Below are 25,009 nucleotides of genomic sequence, written 5' to 3'. Positions count from 1 at the left end.
TGACCATCGAGGTCAAAGGTCCATATACTCCATAAACTTATATTCCATTATAATAAAATACATAAATGCAAAAATATATATTTGTCTTTTTGAACTTAGACGAGGAAGGAAAGTCTAAAAAAATAATTGAATCGTTGAGCAATAGGCAGTACCGTAGGACCCACACTATACTAGCAATACAACTGTTAAATATCTGCAGCAACATGGAACTTTGAAAACTTATCTTACTTTGATATAATCTCTTCTTCTGCTGTGATTCAAAATGGACAAGTATGCTGTTATGATTTGTCGTCATTCATCAGTTTTCTTTAGAACACTAATTGCTATGTAGTCTGTTCTACACAATTATGACGCAATTCTGGTTGGTTAAATCTTACGTTCAAATATGTAGTTAATGACACAAAAATATACAAAATGTAACACCACAAAGGTATAAAATTCTGAGCTGTTTTCTTTTAATTGTTACAAAAATGAAATAGAGTAATACAAAATGGTATAATGGACCTTCATGGTTGGTATAAAACTAAAAGGGGCTTTGCTATAAAAGTGAATAGGTTAGACAAATTTGTTTTTCTCTGGTTTGTACAGAAAGTAGACCTTCTCCGCTTTTTTAATTGCAAACAAAATTTATTCATTCTTCAATAGGTCAAGCACAAAAAGGTATAAATTGACCTTCTTTGCTTAAGCCACTCAAATGTATTCTTTCCTTTTTCTGCTTGCTATAAAAGGGAATAGGTCACACAAATTTATTCCTTTGTTTGTTTAAATAGTACAACATGGTCAAAAATTGGGTAGACCAAAAACACAAAAAGCTATAACATGCTGAGCTATTTAAAATGGTATTTCCTTGCTTTTTTCTGGTTTGATACAAATTTTACAAAAAGGCATAAAATTCTGAGCCAGTTAAAAATGGTTCTCGTTGGTATAAAAGGAAATAGGACACCCCAATAAATGCTGATCCTTCTTCTCCTTTTCTGGTTAGTACAAAGTGTTAGTTCTTTCCTTTTTTTCTGCTTGGCTAGTTAAAATGACCCTTCTTTGATTTTCTTGTGATTGGTCAAAAATAAAATTTCGTTTATTTGGGTAGTACAAAATTATACAGAAATATTGAACTAGTTAAAACGGATCTTCTTTACTTTTTTCTTCTAGTTCATACAAAGCTAAATACTCCATCCAAATTTGAGTAAAATGGTTCATGTCCGCTTTCTCAAATTTAGCCCTTCGTTTTGTTTAGAAATTCTACGCTAGATAAAAATGGCATTTCTCCTTGGTACAAAATGGAATAGATCACTTAAATTTATCCCCTCGTTTATTTAAATAGTTACTATGACATATCTTTGCTTTCTTTCTTGTTACTCCATCCAAATTAATTTTTGCGTTACAGAAATTCTGCGCTAGTTAAAAAGGTCTTTTTTCGCTTATTCTTTCGTTTATTTGAGTAGTACAAAATGGTACTTCTTTGTTTGGTATAAAAAAAGTAGAACACCCAAATTTGTTCTTTCGTTCATTGGGCTAGTACAAAGGTACCTTCTTCGCTTTTTCTGGTTAGTACAAAAAAACAGGTCACTCAAATTTATCTCATTATTTGTTTAAATAGTACAAAAAGGTACAGAAATTCTCAGTTAGTTAAAATGGGCCTTCTTCGGTTTTTCTCTGGTCTCACTCATATTTATGCCTTCGTTTATTAGACTAGTTAAAATGATCCTTTTTTGCTTTTTCCTTTTGTTTGTTGAAATAATACAAAATGATCCTTTTTAGATTTGACACAAATTATAAGTCCTTTGTTTATTTGAAAATTCCAAAATGGTACAATATTCTTTGTTTTTTCTCGGTGGTACAAAACTAAATATTCCATTGTTTATTTGAGTAGTAAAATTCTGAACCAGTTAAAATGACATTTCAGCATTGGTACAAAATTGAATAGATTACTTAAATTTATTCTTTCGTATATTCAGCTAGTTCATTTTTTTCTCGTTGGTATAAAAAGTAGAACATCGAAATTATGAACTTCTTCGGGTTTTTCTGATTGATACAAAAATAGAACATTTCAGTAGTTCAAAAGTTACATAATGGGCAATTTTCGTTTGTTTAAACAGTACATAATGAGCTAGTTAAAGTTGCTCTTTTTATCTTTTCCAGTTGGTACAAAAGAAAATAATCCACCTGATCTTCACTTCTTTTTTTCTTGTTGGTATTCCTTCGTTTATTGGAGTAGTACAAAATGGTATAAAAGTCTGAGAATGGCATATCTTTGCTTTTCTTCTGATTGGTACAAAAATAAAATAGACCACTGAAATTTGTTGCCTCTATTATTTGAATAGCACAAAAAGGTATAAAATGACCCTTCTTTGAATTTGTTTGGGTAGTACAAAATTGTACAGAAATATTGAACCTTCTTCATTTTTTTCTGGTTTATACAAATATAAATACTCCATCCAAATTTGAGTAAAATGGTCCATGTTCGCTTTCTTCGTTTTGTTTAAATAATACAAGATGACATATAATTCTCAGCTAGTTAATATGGCATATCTTTGCTTGCTTTCTTGTTAATCCATTTGAATAGCCTAAAAAGGTACAGAAATTCTGCGCTAGTTAATATTGGATTTCTTTCTCATTAATACAAAAGTAAATAAGCCACTCAAATTTATTCCTTCTTCACTTGTACAAAATTGAATAGATCACACAGGCTTTGTTTAAAGTTATTAAGGGTTAAATATTTGACCATTGACCTCGATAGTCAATACTTTTGGAACATGAAATAGTTGATGACGTATTACTAGATTTGGAAACACCATCTCAATAAGTGGATCCGTTTTCGAGTTATTAGGTTTTAAGTATTTTGACCTTTGTCCTCGATGGTCATTATTTTTGGAACTTGTGGTACCTGATGACCAATTACTAAGTGTGGAAACAGCATCTGAGTATGTGGATCCATTTTCGAGTTTTGACCTTTGACCTCGATGGTCATTATTTTGGAACTTGTAGTACCTGATGACCCATTACTAAATGTGGAAACAGCACCTCAATACGTTGCTTCGTTTTCAAGTTGTTGGGTTTTAAGTGTCATACAAAGGGCGTATGCCACATAAACTATAGGACCCAGGTAAAAATAAGTATGATATTCGTACTCAGCATGGTCGAAAACCCCCATATGCCGAGTTTCATCCAAATCGGTTCAAAGAGCGTATCGAATCGCTATGTTACAAGGTATTCATTGTCTTAAAATAGGGGTTGGAAAAGTAATCATAAAAAGGAACGAATACACCCCTAAAATGGAGGTCGTAAATAGTCTCAGTGTAATTTCTGCTATGTTAAAATAAGGGTTGAAAAATGAATACACCCTTGTTATGTTATGTACTCTTATGTGTTATCTAATCTTCACTATGTTTCGTAGTCTCTGTCTGATGTGCTATGTTAAAATAGGGGTTGGAAAATATGCTCATAAAAGAGAACGAGTACACCCCTAAAATGCTGTGTGTTCATAATCTCAGTGTCATTTCTGTTATGTTAAAATAGGGGTTGGAACGAGTCTTATGTATTATCTTGTTCTGCTGTATGTTCATTATTTCTGCTATGTTAAAATAGGGGTTGGAAAATAAGCCATGTTCTTTTATTAGCTCTGCTATGTTAAAATAGGGGTTGAACGAGTACACCCTTGTTATGTTACGTACTCTTATGTGTTATCTGTTCTGCTGTGTGTTACGTAGTGTTATGTGTTAACTTCTCTTTTATGTGTTCGTAATCTTATGTGTTATCTCCTATGTTGAAATAGGGGTTGAAAAATATGCTCATAAAAGGGAACGAGTCTGTTCTGCTGTGTGTGTCTGATGCGCTATGTTGAAATAGGGGTGGAAAATATGCTCATAAAAGGGAACGAGTTCACCCTGCTATGTTACGTATTCTTATGTCATTTCTGCTATGTTAAAATAGGGGTTGAAAAATATGCTCATAAAAGGGAACGAGTACGCCCCTAAAATAGAGGTCATAAAAGGGAACGAGTACACCCTCTAAAAAGTGCTGATAAAAGGGAATAAATTCACCCCTAAAATGGAGGTCGTAAAAGACCGTGGGCTCACGGTGTACGGTGCTCGATTTCTCGTATCCCCCATATGTCCCCCGGCATAGTGTGTCAGGCGGCACTGGGAAATTCGTTGTCTGCTTCAGGCGGGACTGAGAAAGTGGGTAGAGGGTCAGTGGCGCAGAACTGCCATTTTACTACTACTTATTATTATCTATTACTATATATATTACATATTATTACCATTATCTAAAGAGCAAGATCAATAGCAAACACAAAATAAATACAAAATCACTTCTCGGACTGCTCTTATTTCTGATGATTTTTTCACTTTCTTTACTGTCCTGTTTCTCATCTTGAGCAGTTTTCTTCCTCCTCGTTGAAGGAGCTGGTAACATGGGTTTATCAACCGGCCATTTTGAATACTATGAGTTGAAGTAAATATCTATTGGCTAAATAGAGAGACTCGTACATCATTGATTTACAAACCACCTTTATATCAATCCTTAGGAAGAGTCGTGAGGTCATCAAATTTTAGATTCTCTGGCAGTGGTGGGAAGCGATTTTGTATTTATTTCGTGTTTGTTGTGGCTCTTACTCCTTAGGACAATGGAGATTAAGATTTTTTGTGTGGTTCGTATTTCTTTAAATGTGTAATCATTGTTCGTTTAGTTTGTTTTTAGTATGCCGCCCTCATCTGAAAATTGTAGTTCACAGTTTATGGAAGACAAAAAGTAGTTAAATGTAAGAAGTATGTAGTAAAATGCCATGCACATGGGCGCCCGAAGAAAATTTTCTAAGGGGGGCTCGTTTCGCTGGTTGCTATATTATGCTTAGTATTTTTTATTTGTATTAAGAAAATCTTAAGAAATTTAATACGTTTTCGTGAGCCAGAGGGGGGGCTGGGCCCCACCCCACCCTGCCCTTCTCTTCGGGTGCCCATGGCCATGCACCTTGTATTTCTGTGGAACCTGAAAGTAACTTTGTATGTGAAAATTGTGATAAACAGGTAGGTACGTCATGATAATAATAGATTAAGAAAAGGTTAAATTTTTCAGCAGAGTTTCTTGTCAAAAATAAAAGAAAGTTCTGTGGATAAAATGACTCAAGTTCCATTAGAGATTAGAACTCTCATAACTGAGATAGTTTGTGTGATAAGAACTGCCAGTTGAACGCTTTTTGTTTTACAACAATATGACTATATCTAGTAGTATATCTAATACTAAATTGCAATCTGAGAATGTGTTTAAAAATGACAGAAGAACAGAATACGAAAAAAAAAAAATATATCCGAGACTTGAAAATATAAGTCAAGAACCGGGTACGATTAATCGAAAAGAAAATTTTGATGAAAATTGAATTGAGAAACAAAAGGTAAATAAGCAACAGTAATTCTCCGAAGAAAAGTATTGTAAATTTAAATCCAAATCCAGGCTCATATGGATGTGAGGAAAAACTCTTCGTAAATGGAATGTTGGTTGTAGCAATGTTAAAACAGAATTAGTTTCGAATGTGATGAAAAAGCATTGTTTGTTTATTAGATTTATACTTCTGTTCAAGATATATAAGAACTACTGTGAAATGTACCAAATTGAAGACTAAATATGTTTGATATTCCTAATTTCATGTTGACGTTAGTGAAATTGATTATAATGTGATAAATGTTCCGAACATATGACCCAAACCTACTTTAAATTTCTTTTTATGGGCAATTAAGAAGAATAAACTATTGTTGACAATGCAATAAAATCAAGTATGGAAAATAATATACCTTTTAAGTAAACCTAAATCTGGGAAATATTCATCTCGATATTCCATGAAGTCAGTAGCGTAGCCAGGGTGTGTGTTTGGGGGGGGCAAGTGCTGTTATAGGTACACATAGAAAAATTACAAACAAAAAAATATATAAACATAAAAAAATATAAAAAAATTACGAACATCAAAGTACCAAAGTACATTGTCGGACCTCTTTGGGGGGGCGGCCCCTCTGCCCCCTCTTTCCTACGCCACTGCATGAAGTTGGTTTCTATAATTAAAGCTAAAGGAAAGACTCATAAGGGATTTAAAGCTTTCTGGTTCTACTATTGTGCACTCGTGGATCTATGTAAACAATTTAAATATAAATTAGGCGCTGATGGGCTATCTATGATACGAAGAACAACTTAAGGAATACTCTAAAAATGAAAATTTAATAATACGAATAAAGATTATTTTAACCAAACCTCCGGGCTTATGATTAATGGTAATTATCTATCGAATCGAAAACTGTTTGCTCACTGCTGGGCTGAATTATTTGAGTCTATTTAACCAAATAATAATAATAATAATAATAATAATAATAATAATAATAATAATAATAATAATAATAAAATAAAATAAAATAAATCCTTCTTTACACAATATCGACTTACAGATAATGGTTGGTAATAGATGCTTTTACCCAGTTATTACTGTCGATCAAGTAATAGAGGTCACAAAAGATTTTAATACCAGATCTTGTTGTAGTCTGAACTTACATTGAAAGGAGTTAGTTAAATCATTGATCTGGTACTTGCATCTTGGTTTAATTGGACTTTCCTTACCTCTGTTTATTCAGATAATTGGAAGACTGTTGCCCTTGTCCCTGTTTCCAACCAAATCAGATAGTAAAAACAGCTTAGTATCTATCAATTTCTCTTTCGAATATTGTTCCTAAAGTATTCGTCAACATGGTTTAGAGATTTTTGTACAATTATGTTTATTCTAGTATTCAACATGATTTTATGACGAATAGATCAAGTGCGATCAAACTGGTCTGTTTAATGGCCGATGTTTTCCCTGTCGTTAAAAATAATGGGCAAGTTCATGTAGTATATTTCCATTTCTTCATGGCTTTTGACAAATTATCTCATGATATTTTGATTAAAAAAAAAAAAACATTTGTATGAATTTTCATTTAATTTATTATGTAGTTGGTATCCCATTTGTCATACAGCAAATTTGTTGCGAATTACGGGAGTTATGTTTTTGATTTCTACAATATTTATTCCGATGCTCTTCATGACTCCAATTTGGGATCACGTTTATTTCTTATGTTTATCGACGATATAAGCGACAACTTGAATTGTAAATTTTTAATATATGCTGATGATTTAAAAATGTATAAATCTGCTAGAGATTTTATGACTGCTTTGTAATTCAAAATAATAAAATTTTCTATTGGCCCAAAATAAATGTGATAGCATTAAATTGTAATAAAACATTTAGTATAATTTTTAAAAACAAAACTAAACCAGTATATTTATGTTGTTAAAAAAAAAAACATCAGTTGAAAGTGGTAAATTTTATTAGAGATTTGAAAAATGAAATGAAATCTTTGAGTTTTACGTCCCACGGTTATGCCGGTTAGGCTAAAGGAGATGGTGATGATGAGTAATGAATGAAATGGTGGAATGAACAAAGTGGGAGGAAACAGGAGAACCCCGAGAAAACCCACGCACACGGTGTTTGTCCACCACAAAGTTGACTTGGCGGGGGCTGAGGTGAACGCTCTACCACTGAGCCACCGCGGCCCCTTATTAGAAATTTGAGTGATGTCTTTGACAATAAACTTCTCTTTAATAAGCATATAGATAATATTGTCTCAAAACTTCTAGAAATCTTGGTATTTTGAAATTAATGTCAAACGACTTTAATTGTGAGAATATTTGCCTAATTCTTTAAAATTACGCTAATATAAGTAGTCATTTGGAGTATTGTTCTAGTGACTGCAATAGAAGTACTAATTATGTGTTAGTTTAAAAATCATTCAAAATTTATTTTTGTTATGGTTACGTTGGAAATTTAAGCGTTCTTTCTTAAAAAAAAAAAAAAAAAAAAAAAACTATAGAAACTGTAAGATAGTCATTAGTCACTTTGAAATTGTCGCCAAGAAGAATCATCCCGGATCTTAAAGTATTGCATTTGTTTTACATGATAAATTGAATTTGTTATCTACACTGAGAAAAAATGTAGGTGGAGTACTTAAAAAGGTAGGTTACATGCGTAATTCCTGTAGTTTAAGGACTTAACGTACAGCAGACGTAAAACTGAAAAAGCATCTTTTACAATACTTTCCGAATAAGTGTTCCATCTATACGTACTTTCCATATGAAACAATATAGACGTTAGGATCTCATGTCTGGGGTGTCCCAGCACCCCACTATGTGTGGTTTTGCTTGTGTTTTTCCGGGTTAAAAAGTCAGAAAAATACGCTTGAAAGAAACAGATACAAGATTACGTGGCACAAGCCTACTCTATCATTTATAACTTTATATCTACCTAACCTACAGAGATGTATTATATATCAAACGAAAAGAAATTTAATTTACAAAATATCTTGTTATACGTTTCAAGATCGTATAATTGAACCTGAGATAAGAAATCAAGACAAACATGATTGTTCCATAGACAGCAGCTGCCAAATTAGGTATGGCAGTCATATTAGATGAAGCTTAAGCCGGATATCTGGGCACTCTTAGGATATACCTATACTTGATATAAAGAAGCTGTCCTGTATTTTATTAACTTACAATTTTTTCCAGGTTCAAACTAGTGGTGGGCACAAAAACAGTTTTTTTTTGGTTTTCTCCAAAAACCTGTTCAACTTTTCACCTAAACCGGTTTCGGTTTTCAAAACCGATTCGATTTTAACCGAAACCGGTTATGGGTTTTCTCCAAAACCGGATAAAACCAGTTCGGTTTTCACCGGATCCAGTTTCGGTTTTCTTCAAAACCTATCCCGGTTTTTTTTTTTAACAAAATTTGTTCCATTTCTGACCAGAATAGTGTTTTGTTGTTCTCCGGAAACCGATTCCGTTTCCACAGAAATAGTTTCGTTTTCCAAAAGCTTTCACCGAAACCAGTTTTGGTGAAAACCGAACCGGTTATGAAGAAAACATAAACCGGTATGGAGAAAAGCGAAACCGGTTTTGGAGAAAACCGAATAGTGGGTTTTTAGGTTTCGGTTTTTCTAGAAACCGGTTTCTGGTTTTTATAAAAACCGGTTTTGCTCATCTCTAGTTCAAACCCCTACATACTGGATTAAATAGTTTGCACTTTATTAACATTAACATTTTTAATGTCGATTCCCGATGTCAACCACATGCTATCTATTTATATACCATAATCATGCTTATATTGATTCTTGGTGCTTTGTTTAATATTATTTTATGATTTGTGCAAACTCTCGTAGATATTATGTTACTTTATTTTATGTTTTCCGTAATACATTTTGTAATTTCATGTAACATTTTCATATCTCGATGTCAAGTATATAATACCTAGTCATATACTATAATTATGCTTATACTGTTTTAATATGTACTTTTTAAATATATATATATATATATATATATATATATATATATATATATATATATATATATATATATATATATATATATATATATATAAATTTAGAAACCATAAATTTTTGTGTCATTTCTTGTCAGTACTACCAACATAATTTCGAATTAGGCAAATCTTGAAAGACGAATCTTGAATTCAAGATTCGCCTACACTTTCTCTTGAGTTAACATCTGTAAATTCCATTGCCTGAGGTTATTAGGCGAATCTTGAATAGGTGAAAGTTGAAATCACCGCAATTCTATTCATACCTTAAGGCAGGTGTTCTTTTTCTATTTTGTTCTTTTAATTATATGAGTTGAATTTCTAAATTGTATGTTCTTTTGTTTGTCATTTAATGTACGTATTTATATTATTGTGATATGTTTATAATTTTATGTAACTTTATACACTGGAAGTTGTAACTGAACTGTTGTCTGTTATTTCCCGATCCATTTTTTTTTTTTTTAAATAAGAACTATAACATAATATTCTTAAAACTCTTGTCAAAAACAAATGAGAAAATTTGTTTGAGGACCTATTGGGGGAAATTTTCTAGAGAGCAGTTCTGATTAATCATATTTTCGTATCCCTAGGTACGACCTTAATATTCATTCATATATGAGTAATTAAATTATAGTTCAATTATCCTACTGAATTTTTACCTTCGAAACAAAGTTCTCTGTCTGTACTCCTCACTCCTGGAAAGAAAACGAACTAACTTTGAGCTAATATTATTATTAGCTAATTACGTGTGCTAGTTTACAAGTTATGAAATACACAAATTCGTTGAAATTATGAGTTAAAGAATGACATTATTTGTTACACATATACATCAAAGAAGAAGAAGAAGAATACTAATTCTCATTGGAAAATACAAGAACTTGTTACGGAAACTCTTTGAACTTAATAAGATGATTTCGCTATTTCTTTGTTAAGCGAAAACAATGCATTACGTAACTCTAAAATAAATGTCCACTGAAATGCATAACTTGTTACCTTCTCCTCCTACGTAGAAACAAAATTTTGTGTCAATATTAAACGTTTGGGTAATGCCATTGACAGTTGCATGGTTGGCCAACACAGTGAGATGATAGGCGGAGCAGATGTAAACAAACAAACCCACGAGTTGAAGAACAATGAACTAGAAGGTCATGATGCATGCAGCTGGAGTAATTGAAATTTTAACAATTATTTTTACGTCGTGTAGTTAGTACGGAAGGTCCTAACAGAGTAGTAGCAAGCTTTTAAAGGTCAGTAAAACTAAAATACATAGCATTATCACCCAACTTGAAGCAGAACGCTGTAAAAGAAGAGTGTGCTTCATTTCCGGTGACGTTATTACAGATACTTTACAAGACCAGCATATTGTAATAATAGTAATTCATCTTCCATGGTCGCTGATAACCTCGGTTTACAATGTAATATATGGCGTCAATATGGATTTCTTGAAGTACGTATTAGTTTCACACCTTTTATTGTTCTTTCAAGAATTTCCATATTGCGACATTGTCGTTAAGTGACTTCCATCATGTGGACAAGAACAAAATGTCCCTAAATTTGGGAAAACAGAAAATTATGATTGCTTTGAATGACGGACAATCCAACTCATATATCAGACCCTCCCCTTTTCTTTTAACATTTACCATACACAGTGGTATTGTGTAACTTACTTTCTTTACATAGAATTGAGATTAGCTTAAAATTGACACTTTTGTCAGACATTTCCGTTGAGAGAATGTTACTTTATCAATCCAATTAATACATCCCTAAATTTCCGCCACTCATCACTAGAAGGTATTGGATACACTTGCACGGAGAATATTGAGGCTTATTAATAATATTTTCCTCATTTCTGTTACTTTCTATATAGATAAAATCTGTATTCTATTGTCTGAAAACACTGGAAATTATTAAAATGAAATTTACTTACCATCAGAAATTTTCTTTAAAATGGGTCATTCAAAAATAGTAGTTTCTATTATTCGGTTGATCTGCAGATCTTGATAGTTATTCTACGCAATGTATTCGATACATTGTCTTAGGCATCAGCACAAGAGAAGTAAACGATTTTCTTCCAGGCTGTTGATGTTTTTGTAATATAGTCAGCACTTCCCCAATTACCTTACAATGGCGTCGTAATATCAAATCTTTCGAATCTCAGACCACGTGCATCAATCTCACATTTGTAGATCTAATTGATTGCACAGAGAAAAGTTAATTTCATAAAGACACTTTGCTAATAATTATAATGCGCGAAAACTACTAGTATCCTAGACCCAAGGTGGCTCAGTGACACAGCGCTCATCTTTAGTGCATGCTGTTCCTGGTTCGATTCCATCTCATACCAAGTGGGCTTCGTGATGGATAAACACCATGTGCGTGGGTTTTCTGGAGGTTCTCCTATTTTCTCCCAATTTTTTCATCGTCATTCATTACCATTGTCTCCTTTAGACTTTCGTGCTCCCTTTCGGCTGACCGATTAGCGTGCGCGCCTTTGGCGTGGGAAATCCGGGTTTAGTCTCCGGCGGGATTTCATGTGGTTAGGATTCCACTTTAAGCTCTACGTCCATCTTATGTTGTCTCGCTGTTGAAAGGGAGGCTAGACACAAAATCTAATCGAGAAGAATTGTGCGAAATTAAACCCAAATATTTCATTTCCTTTCCTATATCACTCTAGTATTCCAAGGTTCCGTATGCTTTACAAATCTTAGCGGTAATTCTGTATCGAACTACAAATAGAGTGTCACCAGAAAGATACAAGTAATTCTGTTCTTGTGATGATGCATTTCTGCTTGTTTCTGTGTACTGCTGCCTACACAGAACAGCAAGGTGCATACACTGCACTGTCTAGCATTTTGACCTTTCATTTCAGCTTTCGTCAATATGATTTTCTGATCAGCACCAGTGTGAAATGCCAAATGAGTTTGAGAATAATAAGTTCAGAAGCCCAGATACATCAAGTGACAATTCGATATTTAATTTAAATATTTATTTTTTATTTATAGTGTGGTTTCTGGTTTTTAATTCTTGGCATTCTGTGTATGTAAAAATAACATGAAGCTTGTATAATAATGAAATCTTTGTTTAAATGAACGAGGAAATTGAAATGATAACTTCTTGCATTCTCCGAATAATTTTTCCTTTCTTTCTGTTGTCAATCCAAATCTTTTTGTTACTAGAACTGCAAAAACTGATTACCGAAAAATGAACATTTTGGGGTGTTAAAACTAGACTATTCTACATGAAAATATAAACAAAATAAATGTCTCTAAATAGTGGCATCCTACCCGGAAAACAGTAGACATTTTCGTCTTCTTGCTATTTCGTGAGAAAAAATTACGGACTTTACGTTTTGGTGCTTAGAAAACGAAATGAAATATGTACACTCATGTCCAAAATTATTGTCGCGTCTATAAATATGTTCTAGGAATATAATTTGATAACAAATTCGTCCGGTTTTTCTTATAATGTTAGTATGTGTATAATTGGCAAAGACATGTATGTGACAAATTTCATATCAAAAGAGCAGTAAATAAGAACGATAAAACGAAAATAAAACTTTCTTGTCCATTTAGCCACATTTTGTTTTACTCATTCTAATTTTCGTATTTATAATTCTTTTCCTATGAAATTCACCACAAATATACATTTCCCGATTATACGCATTGTATCAGTATTAAAAGTATTCTGCAAATTCATTATCAAATTATATTCTTACAAGAAGACAGTTATAGATATGCGACAATTATTTTGGACATGGGTGTACATATTAACAATTATGGTTCATCAGTAAGCATGAGGTTCGATGTCTTGCTCACCCTCTCCTGTGTTGCTCTTCTCTCGAAACCTAACCTTTTCGGAATTCCTCGCAACAAAACATAGTAAACTTTTACTGCACTAAAATCTACATATCTTTCAGTTCAATGTCCAGCAATCAGGCCGAAACGAGGAAGAACAAATATTGGAAATCAGAACTCGTCCTTCCCGGCATTATCTACTTTACAGTGAACACTAAAATAAGTCCTTCTAATAAGTTTAAAAAAATCCTCCAAAGCTGAATTCTAGAATTTTACACCTCCAAACTATGTGTAAGTATGGTAAATCTTACCAAGAGTATTATCCGTCAGTAAGTCTAATAATAGTATTGGCCCAAAAACAAGCCGTTGTAGATGGAGAAGCTAAAGCACATGGCACTATTTGCTAATTTGGTACCTATAAAATACAGAATTATTATCGAAAAATTAAGGTTACAATTGTGTGATAAAGGTAGCTTATTGTTAACTACCGAAAGTTAGATTCTACAACTGTGTTATTGGATAATTAAGGTTATCTATAACGCTGCCAGATATTATAATGCCTTTTTCTATTATCGTTATTTCAATATGCAAAATCAGTACATTTTTAAGATCACACAGTATGAAGAAATGTTAATTTTTGTAAGGTCGCGAACACAGGACACATCCTAATTATTCATAATTAAAATTTAGATAAAACAAATGTGCGGCTTATACTCGAGTCAATATGGTTAGGGTTACTAGACATTCTCTTTTACCCAAACACCATTTTGGGGCTTCAAAATTGGTCTGGGATCATTTTTACGAAAATGGTGAAGTGTTCTCTTTTCGAAGGGTACAGACCTTCTGCTACTAGCATTTTTGTCTTTTATTACTGTCACAAGTTGAGATACCAACTCGTTATATGAAACATGATAAAATATTAACGGATACACATTTTATGAAAATTTTTACAAAGGATGTTGATCTGTAATATATCTTGGATTTACAATGAATAATTATTGTAAAAGTTTAGTTGTATTAACTATATTTTCCTAGCAAATTCCTCCACTTGCCACGGAGCGCAACATTTTGTGTTCTTCCTTCGGCACTTTTCATATGGAATTAGTCTGAGCTCGAAGTTTCGCACGAAATTCGAACGTCTCGTACTGGCATCTTAGTGAAACGTCCCAACTCCTTTTTCTTTCATTTTGGTCAAACAACAAAAAACTCTGGAAAACATGCGTTTATTTTAAGTGAAAAGTGTTAATATGAAACTATAAAATTGCAGCAACTGTATAAATAACAGCATAATATATTCAGGACACCAATAGAATTTCAAATACCGTATATTCACACAATTGTAAGACTATATAATATCTTTTTAAAATTAAAATTCGTCATTCCAAAAATACAGGGTCCTCTTACATTCATAGATTAAGCTTTGGTAGTTGAAGTCAACGTTTTTACCTCGTGAAATAGCTTATACCAAACATTAAAATATACCCCATAGTTGTTTCCGTAAATTTAAGTTACATTTTCCACCAATATTACTGTAAAAATGCATGCTCAGTAAACCACCATATTTGTTTTTATTTACGGTATCGAACTTTACCGATTGGTTCATTATCATAATAAACCAATAATTGACAAAAGTTTACGGCAGGTAATCACTTTTGGCGTGTGTGGATCTACAATTTGTAATTTGGATTACTAAGAATTTATTAAAAATAAGAAAATTCTGAAGAAGTCTTTTCAAAACAGGGGGTCGTCCTATATTGAGTAACTACGGTACATGGATAACTTTATTATATGTGTAAATATTTTGTTGAGGTTAGTTCTAATTCATTATTATGTGAATTCCTTGTAACGAAAGACACCTCCTGATTTAGAAGCATATGGTTGAAACATTTAAACAGTTTCTCTTCAGCTCCACCCCCGTTGTAAAGAGAGTGTGACTCACAGAATTTTACCTTTTTAACTATAGTAATGATAGTAATAAGAGACCTTATTTCCAAACTGAGACTATATTATGTTACGCTAGCACCTGAAACTGTGCATTTCCGTTGGTTTATTGCGACGTACCAACTAACCCAGAATTATTTCGTAGAATGCTTAGGATTACTTTTTTTCTTTTGCGTATATGTAATAAAGACATATAAACTTCCGCTTTTTATTGCTAAAGTTTCCAAGAAAAGCGGGCAAATAAGTATCTTTTGTAACAATAAACTGTTTATCAAGTACTATAAGTTAATAATAATAATAATAATAGTAATAATAAATAGAATAGTATGTTCGTAGGATTATAGAATACAGAAATTTCATTGTATTTTGTTTATAATTGTCGTTATGTTAACATTAAAATCATTTATCATATGGTTGCAGAGCGTACGTAGATGATATTGAAAATTCGTGGTATTACAATTCTCAGAATGCGCTTACGAAAATAAAGGAGGTTAGTATTCGCGTCTAAAGTGCGGAAGAATCTGGTTTGATTCCCGGCGGGAGCTCAAGTGGCTCTGATCTCATATTAAGCTGTAGATTAATATCGCATATACCGTTTCGGTACGAAAAGGAAAGGGTCGTGAAACACGCAACAAACCAAAACTTTATCTTATATAGTTTTCAAATTAGTTATCTTGTGTATCTATGGTTTAGATAGTGTTTGAATTTCTGGAAGGAGGTTTGTAGCCTGTACTTCTTTTTACTCCCAGAATTCTCTTGATTTTTGTTATCATATTATGATAAATATATACCAAATTGGCATTCTTCATATTTTTAACTTTTGTAAATAACCAGAAACCATACTGAGTTAACAAGTGGTATGGGTGGCGTTTCGTGAAGTTACAGCTACTAATATGGGTGTAACAGCGTTGTGAAGCAATAGGATTGACGGATTGTCGATCACAATACTGATCAAGATAAGTTAAATTTTGGTGACAGTAGACAATATACACGCTATCCGCAAGCATTATAATTAATGCAATAAGTAATACAGCGTTGGAAATTGTTAGAATGTTGTTTTCAAATCGAATACATCAAGTAATTACCTATTCAAAATATTTACATATTAGGGGCCGCGGTGGCTTAGTAGTAGAGCGTTCACCTCTGATATATGGGATTCTTGGTTCGATTCCAGCTCGCACCAAGTGAGCTTTGTGCTGGACAAGCACCGTGTACGTGGGTTTTCTCGAGGTTCTCCCGTTTCTTCCTACTTTCTTCATTCCACCATTTCATTAATTTCTCATCACCGTCTCCTAGCTGGCATAATCATGGGACGGGAAGGATGTTTATATATCCGAAATAAGAAAAAAATAAACTTAATTTTTATTTACATATTACTTACAAATGTAAGAAAGTAGTTTTTTCTTTGGAGAAATGGAGATTTTTCCAATAAAAGTCAGCTTTTGGGGAGGAAGATTAAAGTAAATTTTCACTTTCCTGGCCTTTAATGATTTACTTATCAAACATTACCTTTGTTTGCATGTAGGGCCGCGGTGGCTCAGTAGTAGAGCGTTCATATCTGGTGCTTGCGGTTTCGGATTCGATCCCAGCCCCCGCCAAGTGAACTTTGTGATGGACAAACACCGTGTGCGTGGGTTTTCTTGGGGTTCTCCCGTTTCCTCCCACTTTCTTCATTCCACCATTTCATTCATTACTCATCATCACCGTCTCCTTTAGCCTAACCGGCATAACCGTGGGACGTAAAACTCAGATTTCATTTCATTTTGTTTGCCTGTAGTAGATTCTACAATTAAGAGAGTGTCTTTACACCATCCAATACTTGAGAGTCTTGTGTTCAGTTCAGTTTTGAGTGAGTTTTCACATTTGCATTGTACTGGCTTACAGTAAGTGTAAGCTATGTAACTCAACATATCATAGATGTCCAATCATTGTTTACTTAATTGCTTTAGCATTGCCTGAAAATTACACATTTTGTCATATGTGTTACGGGTTTGCATAAATTCAAGCTGACACACAAAGAGGAAATACAGTACAATAACCCAAGAAATAGAAACAAAATAAGTTTTGCTTTAGTATACAATTTCAATTATAGCTTGTTCAGTTATACAGGGTGTCTCAAAACAACATCGACAACGTTTGGGAGGTGATTCCTGACACCAAGATAAGACAAAAAGTATAGGCCAACCTGGGTGCAGAAATCCCTCAATTCGGAGTTATAGGCTGCCGAAAACATGAAAAAAAAAAAAAGAGCTTTGAAGGTCCATAGCTCCAATATTATGGGACCTACGGAGATCGGATCAAAACTTCGCTTAACAACTAGTATGTGCCCTAACTAAATATCCATGTTTCAGAATCATGCGGTACTTCTGCAACATTTTTAATAGAGGTATGGTGAGTACTTCAAATTATTATATATGCCGGTAGCCAAACTCCTTCTATAAAAATTGTTGCGTGAATACCGCAGGATTCTGAAACATGTTGGTTGGTCTGTCGGTTGATTGAAGTTTTAACATATCTTTTCAGCACAGAGGCTAAATGAAACATGAACCTAGAGGTTAAAATGAATCCTAACCACCACCGTAATAGCATTTTTTTTAAAAAAGATTTTCCTACCGGGACTTTGGGTACTAAAACAGCGCGGGCTAGCCACTAAACCAGCAGATAGGGCAGTCGTTCTATAATATAAATACTCCCCATAGTGTGCATACCATACGAAGTTTGGAAATCTAAACCGAAGAAGAGAAAAGAATTCATGTTTCCAATATTTAATTTACTTAAAAATTGGGGAGGGAGGACTCACTATTCCATACCAGATTTTCTTAGTAGCATATAAGACTACTGCTAGAAGAAGATATCAACATTACGAGGGGCAGTCAAAAAGTTCCCGGAATTTCGTTTTAGCTCTTCATTACCATAATATAAGCACACAATTACTTGATCTCCTTGAAAGTAGGCGCCGTCGGATTCACACACACTTGCTCCATCGCTTCTGCGATTGTTGGAAACACCAACGAAAGTTCTATTCTGGTATCTTCTGAAGTTCAGCCATCACATTGGTTTTAATATCTCCTACGATGTCGAAACGGATATCTTTGAGACCGATTTTTAGTTTTGGACATCTGATGCTTTTAAACCGTTTTTAAGGTTACCAAAGTCTCAAGCAGATTTTCTCTAATTTGCACATGAACTTGATGTTTGCGCGTTGCTCGTTCTGTAAAATTGCTCAACTGATCACCACACACTTTTTGTTCAGCTACATTACTCGTACACTGTTTGTTATAACCTGTTCACATTTGTCAAATTGATAATTCGGTATGTTAGGACAGTACTACTGTACCAGATTCATTGTGACAGTATCAAACCAAACCAAACGAAACAATCCACTTGGCGTAACAGCCCTTTTTATTGGGCCTAAGCATGCTCCAGTGCCATCTGCTAGCGCCCTGCTGAACTACATCCAGCCTAGTGGCGACCAAGTGGTCCTAGTGGCCGTCAGATCTTGTTTTTACCTGACTCCCCAGTTTGCCTCACGACGCTGGATGGACCCGAGAATTGGGAAGCACCGGCGGACGTGATCCAACGCTCTAACCACTAGACCCATTATTGTGACAACATCACAAATGCCAAAACCACAAGAACATTCCGAGAAGTTTTTGACTCCTCCTCGTATATGGAAATTTTTCGTTTAGAATACACAAATGTACTTTATTTCCGTATATAAATTGTACGTTTGCGAAAGAAAAATGTCGGTCTTTCTTTAAAAAAAATGGTTCCATAAGAAAAAAATAATGACCTTAGGAAAACAGTCGCACTTTCCCTTCACAATATAAAGATGTGAAATGATATATATATATATATATATATATATATATATATATATATATATAACTTTGAAGACGAGTTGTCCCTTTATTATTTGCAGTTGATTGGAACAAACATTTCATAACAATGTTGGGGAAGCAAGGCTGAAAAATAAAGGGAGAAGAGAGAGAAAAAGAATCTGAAATATTACTCACATTTGTATGTAGATCTATGTTTAGTACATTACTTTTCTTTTTCTCTTTTTCAAGTACAAAACTAGAGAGAGAGAAAAAAAATTGAAGCACACGAAAGAAATAGCGTGACGTTAAAGGATAGCGACATATTTTGTTTCCTGAGCGTTGGGGAGGAAATGTCCGAATTGACCGAGAATATAGTGGATACTTAACCATTCTCGTCTTTTTGTGATGTATAAAATTCGGAGTAAAGACGGGGTTATGGTTGGTTAGTGTATAAGTGTAACAAATGACTATATAAAAAAAAAAAAATAGTGCGTGCTTTGAAGCAATTGGATGCAGTGCGTGTGTCAAAATCGTTCGCTCAACAAAATTGTTCACTTGTCAAGGAAAAAAATTAGGCGCCTGTCGTGTGTATGGATCAAAGAACAGTTGTTTATTTCTATAATAATAATATTTACACTTTTTAAAATTAGCTTATGTACTTTTTCGGACTAGAAGAATGAATGCGAGTAACTAATTTGTTGTGCGTTGAGACAAGGTGAATAATTATGCATATTTTTACAGGTTTTGGTCTTTTAAAATTAGCTTTCTTTTTAAATGAGCTAGTTGTACTCCATTAAAAAGAAAAAATAATAATAATAAGGAAGATACTATGACTGGAAAATTTATGATGTAATATCGTAACACTATATGCTAGTTTAACTAACATCCATTGAATTTATGCTGGTTTGAGCAACAATGGTTACCTTATAAAAACTGTCCTTTCTCTTAACAAGGCGTTAAATATAAACAGTTCTAGTTTGATCACCACACGTAGTGAAGTAATACGGAAAATTTGTAGAGAGGTAACCTATTAGTCCCTCATAAAGGCGTAATTGATCGGAATTGTCAGATTATTTGATCGTCGTTTAGATCTCATTCGATCTCCAACAATTGTTATTTGATCACCACATATAGTGACGTAATAAGCATAATTTTATAGGGGGTTAACAAGTTAATCTGTCAGCCCTCATGGAATCAAAATTGATCGAAACTGGGCCAATTTTTTTTTTTTTTGATATTGTTAATTGATCACGAACGATCGTCAACAACCATCGTTTGATCGCTAATCGTAGTGACCTAATGCTAATACACATAATTTTTTGGGCGGGGCGAGACCTGCTTTCTCCCATGGAAGCAAAATTGATCGAAATTAGGCCAGATCGTTTGACTGACAACGATCAACGTTTGATCCCCACGCGTAGTGACTTAAAATGCAAAATTTGTAGAAAGTTAAGGAATCAACTTGCTCGACCTTATGGAATTAAATTGATTGGAATTGAGCCAGATCGTTTGATTGTAGTCGGTCACGTTTGATCACCAACAATCAGGGTTGGATCGCCACGAGTCGTTACGTAATACACATAATTTGTAGTGTGTTAACAAGTTAACCTATTAACCTTACGTAAGCGTAATTCATCGGAATTGAGCGAGATCGTTTGATCACGTTTGATCGCCAACAATCAGCATTTGGTCGATACGTTTAGTGACGTAGTATGCATGATTTGTAGAGTTAACAAGTTAAACTATCTGCCCTCCGTGTTAGCGTAATTGATTGGAATTGAGCCAGAATATTTGATCATTGTTTAATCGTGTTTGATCGTTAACAATCGACATTTGATCACCACGTATAGTGATGTAACAAACATAATTTTGTAGAGAGTTAGTAAGTTAATTTCCATATAATCGAAATTGATCTGAATTGGACCAGATCATTTGATTGTTATTTGATCGCCTTTGATCGTCAACAACCATCAACAATCCGGCCTAATTCCGATCAATTTTGCTTTCATACGGGCGAACTTGTTAACTTCTCCTACAAAATATGAGTATTACGTCAGTGTATGTGGCGATCAGTCGATGAGTGTTGGTCATCTTTAGCGATCAAACGACGATCAAACCCTAAAGCCCAATTTCGATCAATATCACTTCTATTGGGTAGAACAGGTTATCTGTTAGCCCTCTACAAAATTATGGCCGAAATTGATGTTGATACATCGAGTGGAGTTTTTTTCTTTCTTTCTTTTTTTTTTTTTGTATCCCGAACGGAGAGAGACACGGACAGAAAGGGCATTACGTCACTACTCGTGGTAAATAAACACTATCAAAAATGTGGCCCAATTCCAATCAATCTCCCTTCCATGGAAGGCTAACAGGTTAAGTTGTCAGCCCCGAAAGCAAAATTTTGTGTATTGTGTCACTACACGTTGCGATCAAACGTTGATTGTTGGCGATCAACAACGATTAAATGACGATCAAACAATCTGGATCAACTCCGATCAATTTTGCTTCCGTGGGTCTAACAGGTTATCTTGTTAACTCTCCTAGAAAAAAAGACCCAGGTTCGTTTCCCAGCGGGAGCTCATGTAATTCGGATTCCACATTAATCAGTAGGCCCGTCTCAAATGCCCTCCCTGCTGAAAGGGCGTTAAACTCAAAATCAACAATCTCCTGGAAATAATTCATATTACGTTGCTACGAGTGGGTATCAAATGATTGTTGGTGATCAAATGGCGATTAAATGATTTGTCACAACCAAGCAATTTTGATTTCATAGGGGTTAGGGGCTTAGGGGTTAACTTGTTAACCTCCCTAGAGAAAAATGGTTATTGCGTCGGTTTGCTTGATAATCAAACGATGATTGTTGACGATCGAACGTAATCAAACGGTCTGCTTCAATATTCGATCAATTATGCTTTCAAGGAGAACTAATATATTAACTCTCTACAAATTATTGTGTATTATGTCACTACGTATGGCGATCAAACGCAGATTGTTGGTGATCGAGACCAATCAAACAATCTGGCTCAATTCCGGCCAGTTTTGCTTTCATGGAGACGAAGAAGTTATTTCCCTCTATAAAATCTGCGTATTATGTCGCTCGATTAGAGTGGTGATAAAACGGTTGTTGGTGGCGATCAATCCCAATCAAACGATCTGTCCCAATTTCAATCAATTTTGCTTCCATTGGGCCGAACATGTTAACTTGTTAAATTTCTACAAATTATGCGTATTACATCATTACGCATGGCGATCAAATGCTGATTTTTGGCGATCGACGACGATCAGACGATGCGGTCAAGTTTCGATCAATTTTACTTCCATGGAAGGAGAGGTTAACATAACTTGTTAGCCCCATCACGAAATTATGCGTATTACGTCACTACATGTGGCGATCAAACGCTAATTGTTGGCGATCAAACGGAATTAAACAACAATCAAACGATCTAGTCCAATTCCAATCAATTTTACTACCGGGTAGCTAACAGGTCACCAGTATACTTTTACCTATCCGATCTAGTGTTACCCACGGGATGAAAAGAGATATAGCTCTTCCAATAGAAACGCACATGCTTTTCGAGACGAAACAGCACCAAATCTCGTCTCGTCGTAGTGGAAAAATGAAAAGATAGGGAAAATTTGTCACACTTTAGTGATTTGGCGCAATTTTATGTTTACTTTAATCAGTAGGTAGTATACAAAGTGTTTAGAATATCTGCTTATTAATTTTATGAGTAGTATAGTGTAAGGTTTGATTATTTTATTTTCCAGGTAAGTGACTCATTCCGGGCTAAAGGTTTATGGGTATTATAGGAGGTATAAAGTACGACAAGAGATTAATCCACTGTTCTTCGGATAATCTGTTTCGAAATTTCGCAGTTTTGAAGATACTATCATAACTTTTGAAGAGGAACTTGAGTTTCACTGAAAAATATCTGTTAGTTTTTTCATTTACTATACATGGTGGTGAGTACGATTTCTTTTTCCTTTTTAAGTATATTTATTGTAGAGGAGTTTTGAATTTCACCAGAGAAATTTCTGAACATTTAATACTTTTTACAAATATATTTAGCATATCTGAATATAAAAGAATTAGTCTCAGAAGCGACAGGAACTGTTATCTGTCCTATGAGCGACCGGTTCTTTTACATTGAGGTGATGGAAGATGATATGATTCCATCTCGTAAAGTATGTTCGCCTCTGGCGTTATTAGCGCCCGAACAACCTTGGTATGAAATACGTATGTGCCAGTGATATTGTTCGTCAAATATATTTTTCCTGTACTGTGAGTGCAAATAAAACTTATTTTAATTTTGAGTTAGATTTGACAAAAAACATGTATCAAATAACTTAACGAGACAACAGGGATATTTCCATGAAAAGTATATTCCTAGGTAATTATTGAAAATCCAGTTGTAATATCCCCTTTCTTCAAAAGCTCTCTTTTCTGTATTTAATTTGATTCAAAGCTAATTACTCATTAAACCCACCCAGTAATATATTTTATTTTGAAAAAACGTAAACGTGTAACAGTTTCGCCGTGAATAAAATGAAAAAAAAAAAAATGTCAATGACAAAAGACAGCTTTTGAGATTCCTCATATCTAATTGGCTATTCTCAACCAATTCCACCAATTACAATGCCGTTCCCTCTAAACAATCCAAAAGGTAAACAAACTCTTTAAACTACCTTCCCCCCTATTGTAAGCTACTAAAACGTAAACTAATTACTTAATTTGCCTTCCTCCCTTGTTTTGACTTATACATAAAAGCTTGTCGTGTAGCAATCTGAAATAGTACCTTATAACTAGACGAACTGTTAAGTCCTACGAGAGATTTGTAACTTGTGTAATAACTTCTTCGAATACACCGTCTTTTTAGATTTCTTTGATATCCTCAAGTGGTGAACAGCCTCTTTCCATGGGCGCCCGATGGGAAGGCAGGGGTTGCCCCCCTGGCTCACAAAAATGTATATGTAATATAGCAAACCACATATATTAAATATCAGATATACAAGACGTGATACAGCAACCATGGAGATGCCCTTCCCTAGAAAATTTCCTTCGGGCGCCCCTACCTCTTTCTGATTTCTTTCTCATGCCATAAACATATCCAATCTAAACTTATCATATTAACATGAAATTTTTAATTATATTAGAATCATAGACGAAGGCGAAGCTACTCTAAGTATTTATTTTTTTCCCTTTTGATATAGTCAACGTATTCATAGAAATTAATTCAAAACTATAATATTAGGAAAAACGTATAAAAGATGGTTAATGTAATGAGAGCATTCTCACGTATTAAATTCAGGTAGAGCGAAATTTTTCATAGTACATTTTGTTAGGTTTTAAATCACATTAGCATGAAACAAGTCAAAGAAGAGAGAACCTTATCTTCTTCCACTATCTTAGTATGAACGAATCGGTGACTCATAGGGCAGTTAACAGATCGAATCGGTCGCTCACAGGACAGTTAACAGTTCCTGTCGCTAATAGGACTGTCGCAAGTGGGAAAACACCATATAAAAGACGTATTAAGACATTTTTTAAAATAAGATAGCATTTTAAAAAAAGAAATCATAAAACTATACGGTTATATCGTAACTACCACTGAAGACAAGTGCATTTTGGGGTTTGTTTATCTATCTATCTATCTATCTATCTAATCTAATTAATCTAATCTAGTCTTAAAATGAAAATAACTAGAACTTTGAGAGACTGTGTATCTGGATGCTCCATCAATGCCTCATAATCGAATGAGGCAGCAATTCCAGCACGATTCCGCCTTTGATAATAGGATAATTATGGGATATTATAATTGAGGAGTTTGATGCAATAAGGGCGTAAGTCTGAAACATGCAGTTGGAGAAAAACGATGTTGAAAATTTTTAGTAGTGTTTTTTTTTCCTTACATAAAACAATGTAATGTGCAGCATTTTATTCCGATATTGATTTGAAATGTTATCAGGAGGCTAAACAAGCAAGGCAAGAGCCACAAATGTGTTTGATGCAAAAAGAGCGTAAACTCGTCTACCCCTTTATTACATCAAACTCCTCAATTGTAGGT

At 34.1% G+C, this 25,009-nt stretch overlaps 1 protein-coding gene across 2 annotated transcripts in view; it reads left to right on the top strand.

Annotated features, from left to right (window-relative positions):
• The window catches only part of LOC145684648 (uncharacterized), a 123,946-nt gene extending 101,003 nt beyond the window's left edge, over positions 1-22,943 (top strand). The window contains exon 3 of one of the 2 annotated variants that reach the window (XM_081757043.1): positions 22,713-22,943. In XM_081757043.1, coding sequence (XP_081613169.1) covers positions 22,713-22,720 — 8 coding nt within the window. In that variant the 3' untranslated portion in view covers positions 22,721-22,943. The remainder of the gene's footprint in view (positions 1-22,712) is intronic. The other variant, XM_081757042.1, reaches the window with a different exon arrangement.
• Positions 22,944-25,009: the final 2,066 nt, after the last annotated feature.

The sequence above is a fragment of the Thermobia domestica genome, chromosome 5, assembly GCF_964235325.1.
Source record: "Thermobia domestica chromosome 5, izTheDome1.hap1.1, whole genome shotgun sequence".
Lineage (NCBI taxonomy): Eukaryota > Metazoa > Arthropoda > Insecta > Zygentoma > Lepismatidae > Thermobia > Thermobia domestica.
The sequence above is the reverse complement of the archived record's forward strand: the minus strand, read 5'-3'. Positions and strand labels throughout refer to the sequence as shown.